Source organism: Adiantum capillus-veneris, chromosome 15 (assembly GCF_014529385.1).
Source record: "Adiantum capillus-veneris isolate H3 chromosome 15, ASM1452938v2, whole genome shotgun sequence".
NCBI classification, from domain to species: Eukaryota; Viridiplantae; Streptophyta; class Polypodiopsida; order Polypodiales; family Pteridaceae; genus Adiantum; species Adiantum capillus-veneris.
This window is the reverse complement of record NC_140945.1, coordinates 123,667,846-123,680,401: the sequence shown is the minus strand read 5'-3', so window position 1 is coordinate 123,680,401 and position 12,556 is coordinate 123,667,846. Positions and strand designations below refer to the sequence as shown.

At 44.9% G+C, this 12,556-nt stretch overlaps 1 protein-coding gene across 1 annotated transcript; it reads left to right on the top strand.

Moving 5' to 3' along the window:
* The first annotated feature begins 264 nt into the window (after positions 1 to 264).
* Positions 265 to 4,738, top strand: LOC147441430 (putative inactive receptor kinase At5g10020). The gene is made up of 4 exons (XM_086483072.1): positions 265 to 541; positions 643 to 1,765; positions 2,132 to 3,835; positions 3,919 to 4,738. The coding sequence occupies exons 2-4, from the start codon at positions 670 to 672 to the stop codon at positions 4,518 to 4,520; spliced, it is 3,402 nt and encodes a 1,133-aa protein (XP_086339198.1). The 5' UTR covers positions 265 to 541; positions 643 to 669; the 3' UTR covers positions 4,521 to 4,738.
* Positions 4,739 to 12,556: the final 7,818 nt, after the last annotated feature.

The following is a 12,556-nucleotide window of genomic DNA, read 5'->3' as shown; positions in this document are numbered from 1 at the left end:
TGGAAGGTGAATTAGGAATTTTGGCCACGTATCGGGGAATTTTTGAAATTGAGGGTATTTTAGGGGATTCTTTAGTAGTTTTCCCTAGAAAATAATATGGTTGTACTCACAGTGTAATTAGAGAGTGTCAGTTGTGTCACTCACATGAGGTGAAATCCGTAAGCTTTCGCGGGAAAAGTGTGGGCTTGCAGCAGGTGAGAGAAGGAAGCAGGCGCCTTTTGAATGCGTTCTTGCTTGTGTGTGTGTGTGTGTGTGTGTGTGTGTGTGTGTTTGGAAGATGCGCTTGGACCTTGCGTAGAATCGCAGTTTCCTTGCGGTAAAGCGATTGCGAAGCTCTGCCAAAAGCGAGCTCAGTCCTGGCGGGAGGCGGGAACAGAGCTTGGCATGCCATTTCTTCACCTTTGTAGGCAATGAAAGAGCCATCCTTCTATGTGCGAACCCTTCTAACAGTACAGCCATGAGTGCGAGGCCTCCTTTACATTTATATAGCTTGCAAGTATCGAATTGCCATGTGTGACTCTCTGGCTTGACAGAAGCAGAGGTAAGCTTTGCTCTGGCCCTCCCCCTTCCCTCAATGTCCTTCAGTTGCAGGTTTTCTTCCTCAATTCATGCTTTTCCTTACAATGTACCTTGCATTCACAGCTCTGCCAGCACTCCTTGGCCATGTAGATGACCTCAGGGCTGGTAAATTGTAGGCAGGCCTTGTGCCAGACGATGGGCACATGCAGATTCCCTGCTTGCAAATCCTGGCTTGCAATTGTGGTGGCGATTTCCTGTCTTACCACACTGGTAAGCTTGGTTCCGGGCTCGTGGGCAAGCAGGGATGAGACTAGTGCACTTCTCGAGTTCTTTGAAGGCGTCAGAGGGGCAGAGAAGATAGGCGGTGGGGGTGGTTGCTTAGCTTCGACATGGAGCTTGACCAACGCCGGAGAAGGTTGCCCATCTAGCTTCTGTGGTGTGACTTGTGGGGTGGATGGGAACGTTGTGGGGGTGCAATTGGCAGGGCAGGGACTGAAAGGGAGCGTACGACCCAACACTCTGGCCAACCTCCACCAGCTCGCCATTCTTGACCTTTCCCACAACCAGCTCTCTGGCAGCCTGCCAGATGACCTTGGCACCCTTGAGAGCTTACGCATCCTCGATCTTTCTCACAATTCCTTCAGCGGGGCCATTCCTAGTAGCTTTGAGGGGCTCAGCAATTTACTGAACCTCTCCCTCGCGGCCAATGGGCTGAACCAGAGTATACCCTCCTCCTTGGGTGCTCTGCATCACCTGGTGTACCTCAACTTGTCATACAACTCTCTGCAAGAGGGAATACCCCTAGAGATGGCAGAAATGATGAGCTTAAGAGTGTTGGATTTACACAGCAACCAGCTTAGTGGTGGACTTGACCCTGTCTTGTTGGGCCTCTCGTCTCTGGCTGCCGTGGACCTCAGCGACAACAATCTGTCAGGCTTTCTCCCCTGGCAACCTAATGACACCCTTCCTGTGCTGCGCACACTCCAGTATGTAAACCTCAGTCACAACCAATTTGCAGGTCCCTTGGCTCCCACCAGGTTCGCCTCAATTTTTGCAGAGAAGCTGCAGGTACTTGACATGAGCCACAACCAGCTCAGTGGCAACCTCCCTGACTTCGAATTCGAGATTGGCCTCGTTACTTTACGTTTAAGTCACAACCTCTTTACTGGTGCTGTGCCCTCCACCCTCCTGTCCACCAATTTGGGCCTCCTGGAAGAGCTAGATTTGAGCAGCAACAATCTCACTGGTAAGCTCAATATTTACAGGAACATGCATGCTCGGCGTGGCCTCTCTTCTAAACATGCACCCCATCACATTGGTTAGTCGGAGAGGATTACATATACATATACATGTATATAATAGAGGGTAAGGAGGGTTTTTCAAAGGCACCCATGGTGTAAGCATAGCATGTATATAGGGGTAATATCCATAATGCCTTGAGCAGCTTTTGAAGAGTAACCGCCCTTGTCATACAGTTTACCTTTTGAATTTCCCCATTGCATTTTCTTTACTTGAGAACTGTCTCTGAAACATGGTCATACTTAATGTTTTGCTGCACGTCGACCTCTCAAGATGCTCAAATGTTTATTCTATTAGTCATGTGGAACTGCAGGGGGAATCGTGCGAGTGCTATCGACATCATTGGTAGCTCTCAATGTTTCCTACAACTCTTTGTCAGGAATGATTCCACAGAAGATAGGATCATGTTCCATTGTGGACCTTAGTTACAATAATCTCTCAGGCAACCTATCATACTTGCAGTACTGGAGTGACCGACTAGAGTTTCTTGACCTCAGTTTCAACCACCTCAGTGGTGAATTGATGGATGAGGTTCCGCGGTTTGTTCGGCTTCAAAGTCTTCGCGTATCGCACAATTCACTGGTTGGGGCCATCCCATTGGACTATGGCTTTTTCCCCAAGCTCCTTGATGTGGATCTCAGCTTCAATCATTTAAGTGGGCCAATTCCAGCTTCTTTCTTCAACTCATCGTCTCTTTCATTACTGATTTTGTCCAACAATGAGCTTAGTGGGAGCATTCCATTACCTTCGATGCTTTCACTCAAGAGTGCAATGAGTTATCCCTATGCTAGTTTGGATTTACCCCTGCAACTTGGACGAGCATCTCAAATAGTTTTCATGGATCTTTCAAACAATAAACTTAGTGGTAGTGTTTCCGAAGGCATTGGCAACTTGCAGAACTTGGAGATGCTAAACCTGAGCAATAATGCGATTTCAGGCTCCATGCCGGTCGCTCTTTGTAATCTTACAAATCTTCAAGAGCTTGATTTTTCGGGTAATCTCTTGACAGGATCGATACCAAATGCCCTTCCAAGCTCGTTGTCTGTGCTGGTCTTATCAAACAACAATTTGTCAGGTATTATTCCAGAAAATTTACAAAGGTTTTGGGAGTCTTCATTTTTCCCTGGAAATGGTGGCCTTGTTCCTGGGTGGGCTCTTTCTAGCCCGAAAGGTCCTCTCGGAAGCTCTCAAAGTAGGGGTGGCAAACATGGAGCTGTGAAAGCAGGCTTGATAGGAGGCTGCACAGTAGGACTCCTATTGATTGTTGTGATTGCCCTTTTCATGTACTTTAGAAGCCCAAGCTTGGCTACAGTGTATGGAAATTCTTCTCAAATTGGTTCCAAGGACAATGCTAACGACAGCCAAAACCTGCAAAAATGTGCACCTTGTGGGGCTCTCCTTTCATTCCGTGGGTCGCATACCAGCGATGCACATCCTGGAACCAGCAGTGGGAAGGTTCTACTTGCAGACCAAGTGATCAAACCCTCTACACAAGTGCAGGCCCAAGCCCATCTAGAGGGCAGAAGTTCATGGGAGCAAGGAACAATCAAAGCTGATCCGGATTCTAGGATTATGGCCCTCTCCCCCTCAAGGTCAATACGTGCTTTTTCACCTGAATTTGGGATGGCCGAAGAGCTCCTTCGTGTTGAGACCCCTATCGTCTTGAAGGTGCAGTCACCTGATAGGCTGGCAGGTGACCTCCATTTTCTTGACAAGTCTTTTATACAATGCAGTGCAGAAGAGCTCTCTCGAGCTCCAGCAGAGGTTTTAGGCAGAAGTAGCCATGGCACTACCTACAAAGCAACACTTGATAATGGCCATGTTCTCACAGTAAAATGGTTAAGGGAAGGCCTGGCAAAGAGCAAAAAGGAATTCTCCCGGGAAGCGAAGAAATTCGCAAAAATCCGGCATCCTAATCTGAATCCAATGAGGGGCTACTACTGGGGTCCGCAGGAGCATGAAAAGCTCATCTTGTCGGACTTCGTGAGCAGCGGAAGCCTTGCAGCTCGTTTGGCAGGTAAATGGGGCTCTCTTGTTGTTAATCTGAATGCCTGTTAAAAGGCTTGTGAATGATGCCATGCTTTTTTTATGTGTTGGCAGATAAGACAGGTCTAAGGCATGCACCTCTTTCATGGCAGCAGAGGCTGGTGGTTGCTGTAGATGTTGCTAGAGGACTTTCATATCTGCACGATGACCGACACCTTCCTCATGGAAACTTGAAAGCCACTAATGTGCTGATTGATGGTAGTTCCCATTTGAGTGCACGGCTCACGGATTACAGCTTGCATGTGCTGATGACTCCTCAAGGGACAGCAAACCAAATCTTAAATGCGGGCGCATTGGGATACAGGGCACCAGAGCTTGCAACAGCCAAGAGGCCAAAGCCGACAACAAAGGGGGATGTGTATGCATATGGAGTGCTAATTTTGGAGCTGTTGAGTGGGAGAGGGGCGGGGGACATCGTGTCAGGGCAGTCTGAGGCAGTGGATCTTACAGATTGGGTGAGATTGCAAGCTAATGAGAAGAGGGCTTTTGAATGCTTGGATCCACTGCTGAGGATGGAGAGTGCGCCACACGGAATGGAGCAGGTTGTGGGTCTTGCTCTAAGGTGCATTTCCACACAGGGCTCACAAAGGCCGAGTATGAGTGTCATCTATGAAGAGATTGCGTCCTTATCTGCTACTGTGGCACAAGCTCTTTGAGGGATTGCAAATTTGCATGGTAATCCTTTTGTAAGTTCCTTCCTACTCTCTCATGCAGGGTATACCTCTTGTTTACTCTGCTCTGGGCTCGCTCTAGCCTTGATCATCACCATATCTAGTTCAAGCTGTTGGGTTCTGTTGAAAGAGTTCACATTGGCGTGAATGCTATATATATTAACTCTGTTATTAATAAAGCACACTGCTGTGTATCACAAGAAGTTTTGGACAAATTCTCACAATAATTCCCACATTATGACTTAACTCAACATCATGAGCTTCTGTGAGGGAGGGACGGACGGCATACCTATCTAGGTACGATTAGGGGCAGGGGACAGTTGGCCCGGGGGGGGGGGGGGGGGGGGGGGGGGGGGGGCGGTGGTCCCACCGGGCCAGCGGTCCCCTGCCCCCAATCGTACCTAGCTAGGTATGCGGTGCCTCCCAAGCAGAAGCTCATGATGTTATGCATTGTATGAAAAACACTGGAAAAGGCTCCCTTTTCCTACATGAGAAAATCTCTAAATCTTCTTGTGTATGTGAGAATCCGGAGCTCTTTTGAATCCAAGGGCTAATGGTTCAGTTACGCGGACGATTGTGAGGGCTCAGATGAGAAAAACGCCTTACGCCAACCAAGTAACCATTTGCAGACTCTCGTTTTCTGCTTTGATTGTCCGGGCTCTTATGGCAAAAGCCTAGTTTGATTGAATTGGGTTCGAATTCAAGTTCATATAATCGAGACACCAAAAAGAAAGCCACTGCCCAAGGGGTAGGTAGTCAATGACCAAGGCCTTGGAGAATCGCTACCCCTTGGTCATTGGCTTTCTTTTTTGAGCGGTCATAAGGCAGTAGTCACATGATGTATAGTTATCAGTTACTTTTTAAAATAATTGTGCCTCATGCATGGTCACACATGCACCAGCTATTTGTCTTGTATACAGCTATGCAAGGCCTTCTATAACTATGCCAATTTTAGCATAGTTGCATCAGTAACATCTTATTGATAACCATGCTTCTGGTGACTATGTCCTAATGCCCATAACCACAATGGACATTTACAGTTGATTTGGATGAGGATACAAAGAATTTGGTATTACTTCTCTTGGCCAATAGCGGCAATGACTTGTCAAAAGCTGAGTTGGAGACGACCATGCAGGGATAGATTCAATCCAATATTTTTTCACAAGCACTTACGTTATAGCCAACAAGGGCACTTATACTACATGAAATTTGGACATGTAGGAACAAGTCATCCAAAGCACGAAAGCACCATTGGAGATGTATAAAGGAGAAATCAGCACAAGCTGGTATAAAGCAACTGCCAACCATTTCAGCAAGACTTGAAGCCACAATTGTCCACACACCAATGCCAACAATTCTCATGACGAAAGAGTACAGTTTTGGGAGTCTAATCTCTTGTCAGTATGTTAATTATGGGTATGATGGTACAAGCTTGTTACAGTGTGCTTGCTTTGGTGGTCCGATCGAATATTAAAGGCAGGTTAGTAGACAAGGATGAAGAGGGACACAAGGGCGCGAAAAATGGCCATCCAAAGTTTATAGTTGGGCAAATGATTAGGAAGATAGTTAGGGTTGTGGTAGAATTTATAGTAATCTTCTATCTTTAGTATTTGGAAACCCAAGTTAGGCAGAATATTAGATCCTTGGTCACATGATAATGGTAAGAGCTAGTTTCATATTTGTAAACACATAATGGCTTGTATACAAGGCCCCAAAGCTCTTGGCGAAGTTTCACATTTAGAGGCAATGCTTTAAAAATAGGTTCACCCCCCTTTGCATTGAAGTGCTGGAGCACTCTCTCTCTCTCTCTCTCTCTCTCTCTCTCTCTCTCACACACACACACACACACACACACACACACACACACACACACACACACACACCACCCTCTCTCTCTAGCCACTCGCCCTCGCTCTCTCGTTGCTCGCCATCTCTCTCTCTCTCTCTCTCAGTATTCAAAATTCCTTGCTTCCAATTCCATCCAATATCCAAATTTCAAGGAAAGGAATGAATCAAGACGTTGTGGTCATGTTTGATGGTTTTGAGAGAGTCAAAGGGGAGTCAAAGACATGATGCCTCTATTTTATTTGGCCTTGTGTCATTCCAATGCAATGAGTTCAAGTGTTCATTGAGGTGGAGATCCTTGAATGGGCAATGATCCAATTTTATGCCTTCACCCTTGAGGAGACAGGTGGAAGAGCAATCTTTATTCTCAAACTCAATGAGTGTCAAGTAATCAAAGGGCAAAGAGTCAAGCATGTCTAGGGCATTGAAGGGGAAGGTGCTACATGCAGAGGAAGAAACAGAAAAAATTATTGGAAATCACCAAAAAAAGCAAAGCCAAAATATTATAGGGTGCAGTCAAAGAAGCATATATGGTAGCTAGCAACATGGAACCTCCCCAAGGTTGGACCGTACATACGTACGGACTGCATCCGTACGGTACGTCCTAAAGTACGGATCCGTACCGTACGGATTCGATCCATACTTTTTTTTTTAGGGGGGGGGGGGGGGGGGGGGGGTTCTCCCTCCTCTTAAGTTCCATTGCTATTATTAAAATGTGGTATTGTGTCCCAAGTTCATATCATGGACCATGATAGGTCACTTGATTGATGTTTAATGCCATATAGACATATAGAGTGATATATTTGTAGGCTTCTCTCATGAAATTCCTATTTTCTTCCTGATTTTTAAGGAATTTTTACCAATAGTGCGTATTTTTACGTACCTTAAACCTCAATCCATACAAGATTGTGTACCTTAAATACCGAATACGTACATTATTTTACATTTGGTTCCACCTTGAACCTCCCACACAAGAACCATGACAGCTTGAAAAGGTACTTCACTTGGGCAGGCATCCAAGACATTGTCCACCATGGTTATCATCCTTTGCAAGCCACAATTGTGAAGCTTTCTAAACACTGGACCATTCACCATCTTGCTTCCATCATTGGATTGCTTCAAGTCCACGATGCATCCCTTGCAATAATAACTCTGCAACCCAATGTGCCGATGAGAGATCTTGTGGGCTCCTCTTTTGCATGGTATCAACCACATCCACTTTGCATACATTGTGGTGGTCCAATGGCCATCTTTGCCTTGGCTATGGCCAATGTAGAAGGCCTCAATTCTTGACCAAGGTCTACAGTTCATGCTGGTAGCAAGATGGTGGTTTCTTGGACAATGACAAAGGAGAAGAGAATCCATAGGTGTTTGATGTTTCCCTAAACTATAGTTCTTATGTAGGAGCTTCATAATGAGAGTCTTCTAAGAGAAAGGAAGGTAAGTTGGGAGAAGAGAGGGGTAGGAGGAAAGGGAGCTATGTAAAGATTATGTGGGTGTAGGTGAAGCTCTCCATATCTTGGATTTGGTGCATCATATCAAATCTGAGATCGAAAGAGGAGGGAGAGGGAGGAAGAGATGTGAGAAGGGAAAAAATGCTCTTCCATCTAGAGAGAGAGAGAGAGAGAGAGAGAGAGAGAGAGAGAGAGAGAGAGAGCATTGGGTACAAACATCCCAGAGTGAGCTGGCTTCCTCTAGGCATGCATTTATATTAATTCCAAAAAGGGACAACTCATAAATGAGGCTATTAACATTCCACTTTAGGGATAAAGACTTTATTGAAATAACTAAAAACCCTAATTCTTATTGGCTTATTTCATGTCCTGCTATTTGCTCTCAGCCACCTGTCCATGACTCAACTACCTTGACCTACTACATCACTCACACATGTCCGTAAGCGTTAGTGTCCAACTTCTCAGAATCCATTCCATAATATACCCCGGGGTAACAAAAGCAACTGACCTCAATTGTTCAAAGTAATATGTGGTGGGCCCGTTCCACATGTAAATATAACGGAGAGTCCTGCCTCACTAGGTGTAGGAACTCTAATACACATGTAGATAACAACAATGATTTCCATATCACTTGCATAATAGAGAGACCTGCCTATCAAAGGCGTAGGAACTCTTAAAGGTGTTTTGAATCAATTCCATAAAAACCAACCAACGTACCAATCAAGTCTAGTCATTCTATGTCATTCCATTTAGGGACAATCAAATCATTCCACCAAAGTTGATGCTATGCATTGCCTAAAGGTGCCTCGTCAGGCCTAAATGCGTTACTGTGATTGTGGTATGCAGAAATCAAGTGCTGGTATATGGGATTTAAAGTGGCTGAAAGAAGCCATTGACATTCTTCGACAGAGTGATTCTTATATTTAACAAGATGTCTATGATATTGTGTACCTGTGCGTGTAGTAGTGAAGTCATGATCAACAATTGATTCAGGAAGTAATAATTCTTCATCATCTTTGATTAAGGGTGGGTCGTCAAAAATAGGTGGGGTACCTTTAAATTTGTGCAACAAACTTACATAGTACTATTGGTAGCTTCGGTCTGGCCATTAGATTCAGGGTGGAAAGCAGATGTAAAGTCCATTTTGGAGCCTAGATTAGTGCACTGTGCAGACAAAAAAATATTACAAAATCGACCATCACGATGAGAAATTAATACTTTAGGGAAACCATGGTGAGGAAAAATGAGATCCAAACACATTTTTGCAGCTTGAGGTGTAGTTAGAGTCTTTTTACAGGGAGTAAAATATTCTTGCTTGCTAACGACGGTCCATATCATATCATTGTGCGAAGAGATGGGTGGGAAACCAGTGATAAAATCCATGGAAATCTCTTCCCAAGGGCCCTTTGGAATAGGCAGTGGCATAAGAAGTCCATGATTTTTACCATGGTGTCGCTTGACACGTTGACAAACAATGCAATGTGAGACAAATTGTGCACATTGTGCTTCATGTCAAGCCAAAAGAAGTAGTCAATGCAAGCAGATAGAGTGCTTTGAATACCACAGTGACCCATATACTTTGGTGCATGCATTTCGTGAATAGCAAGTTCTCTAAAGTGTGCAGTGACATAAAGCTTTTGACGATAGAAGACAAACCATTTGCAAAAGAATAGTCACCGACAGGCAAGTAATTATTGGCAACCAAATCACACCAGGCATTTGAAAAATCCATATCTGTTTCATAAGTAGGAATCATAGCATCAAAAGATTGAATTTAAGCAACAGAAAGATAATTAAGATACACCGCTTGAATGTGAGCAAACGTATAAGAGTGAAGGTGTGGGGGTGGCGCATCATCTACTGGCCTACGATTGAGGGCGTTAGCTAATACATTGGATTTGTTAGGTTGGTACTATATCATTAGGTGAAAGTTTTGAATAAACCTGGCCCATTTAATGTGTCTATCGAAGATGGTAGATTCAAAGGTAAGGTGCTTGATAGCCTGTTGGTTAGTTTTAATGAGAACGTTGGAGCCCATAAGATAATGTTCCAGATATCTAATGCATGAACTACTGCGAGGAGTTCCTTATCATAGACACTATAGTTGGATTCACTAGGTTTAAGCTTCCTACTTTCATATGCAATGGCCTGGCCATTTTGCATTAACACAGCACCTATTCCAGATCCACTAGCACAACAAAGAAAGGTTGTGCAAAATCAAGCAATTGCAAAACAGGTGCATGTGTGAGAAAATACTTGAGTGTGTCGAATGATTTTTGTTGACTGTCACGCCAGGAGAAAGGGGTAAGCTTACGTGTGATAAAGGTGAGAGGGAGTGCAATGTGAGAGTAATTCTTTACAAGTTTATGATAAAAGACAGAGAGACCTAGAAATGATCGAACTTCGTGGACAGTCTTGGAGATTGGCCCATTTTGGATGGTCTCTATCTTCTTGGGGTCGGGGTGAATACCGTCAGTAGAGACGATGTGACCTAAGTACTCTATTGCTGTCTGAAAGAAGTGACTTTTATTAGGGTAAGCATAGAGATCATAGTCAGACAAAAGTGCGAAGACAGTTTGCAAATGTTGTTCATGTTCAGTTTGTGACTTATTGAAAATCAAAATATCATCGAAAAAGACAATAACAAAATGATGGTGCTCCAAAAAGATTTTGCTCATCATGCAAGAGAATATGGCTGGTGCATTTGTGAGACCAAAGAGGAGTACAATAAATTCATAGTGCCTGGATTGCATGCGAAATGCGGTTTTAAAAATATCATTTGGGTGCATACAAATTTGATGCTACCCGAACTTGTGGTCTATTTTGCTAAACACAAAGGCACCTTTTAACTTATCAAGGAGGCCATCTATGCGGGGAATAGGGAAGAGATTCTTCACAGTGACCTTATTGAGAGCCATATAGTCTATGCACATTTGAAAGGTCAAAGACTTGTCATTGGATTTCATGTTGGTGCATGGGACTGTGAAAATCTGGTGCACGGTGTGGTGGTTGACTGCCGAAGAGGATTTCTATAGTGTGATCTATGTCGCCTCGAGAGGGAGCGGGAGTGCTTCAAGCAGCACAAGCAGCAAACAGAAGGTGGGAAATGATAGGGTGGTGATTAGCTGAAAGAAGAGAGGGAGATAGAAGCGAATTAGTGGCCACAGAAGGGATGACGAGTGAGGTTGAGAGGGAAAGGGAACACCGAAAAGAGAGACAAGGAATTGTTTACTGGGCGCCGCCATGCAAGAAGGAGTCCGAGAGAGTGGGAGGAGCAGTGAATGGCTCTCGTTTAGAGAGAGAAGTCTTGGGAAGAGTGGGGGAATGGGGCATGACGGTGTAGGGAATGGTCCTTCAGTGACCATTCCCCGAAATAATTGTGACCGCATGGCGAGCGGCAGGGAGGCCGCGAGCCATTATTTCGTGGAATGGTCACTGAAGGACCATTCCCGGCCGTCACAGTCGAGGGGAGGGGGGCCAAGCAAGTGTGAGGTCTGACTGTGTAGATCCGTCAGTTTTCGACACATCAGCAGGCGTAATTCTGGCTGCTGACTTGGAGCGCTCTCATGGCAGCATGGCGCAGATTTTCCAGGTGATGAGGTGGGGACGTTTTACTGGCTGCGTGTAGAAATTCCATTTGCTGAGTTGCGACGATGCTACTGGAGGAGGCTTAGTCCCATGACGACTGCTGACATGTCCAAAATCCGTCGCTGCATCCATAAATTCTGCTGTGGAAGCAGCTGCCAATGGACGGCTCAGATGCCGTGCCCCTTGACCCTGGACTGTGACGGGGTGAGAGCAAACAAGGGCTGGTGCTGCGACAACGAGGTGCCTGCTTGCTGGGAGTTCTAGTAGCACACAGTTAAATTGTGCGTGACAAAGGTGGGAGAGAGAGAGACCCCCTCTCGCTTCTTGAAATGGGACTTCGGACATGAAGCGACTGGATGAAAATCACCTAAGCCCTCTCTCTGCTTGTAGGGCTCTATGGTACACATCATCGGCACATGGATCCCTCCACCAACGCCATTGCTGATTTCCTGAGTTTAAACTATCCATGGGTGTCGCCTTCTCCATGGGCTTCAGCCTCAATTTATATATTAAAATAAATAAAATTTGGGCTCAATCCATATATTAAAATAGATAAACTTTGATTACAAGGGGCGTTTAAAGGACCCTATTCCATAAAATCTCATCGGGGTTAATAGATCACATAAACTTGCTATGTAATTAAACTTCAAAGCTTTCCTTTTATTCACATGCGTAGTATCCTGTGGGTTGCGTGTCTACTCGTCATGTCGCATGTCTCCTTGTTGCCATGCCCAATAAGGCTTCTCGTCTTCATGCTAGTCACGACGTTCGTGATTACCACTGTCATAATCATAATTTGAAAGTCTATTAAAATGATCTCTTGCAAATTAATCACAATTAGTCAAGCTAATTGTAAATGATAATGATGCATAAAATACACTTATCTTTGCATATGTAGACTTCTTGGTGTGAGGTTGATCGGAGCGTAGCCAGGGCTTTGATACCACTTTTGTGTGCGGGACCATCATAATGACAACAACACACCTATTACCTACATACACGTCCCTCTAGACCGAGGATACCATGGAGAGAGAGAGAGAGAGAGAGAGAGAGAGAGAGCGAGAGAGCGACCATTGGATACAATCCTCCCCCCATGCTTAGAGTGAGCTGGCTTCCTCTACGCATGTATTTATA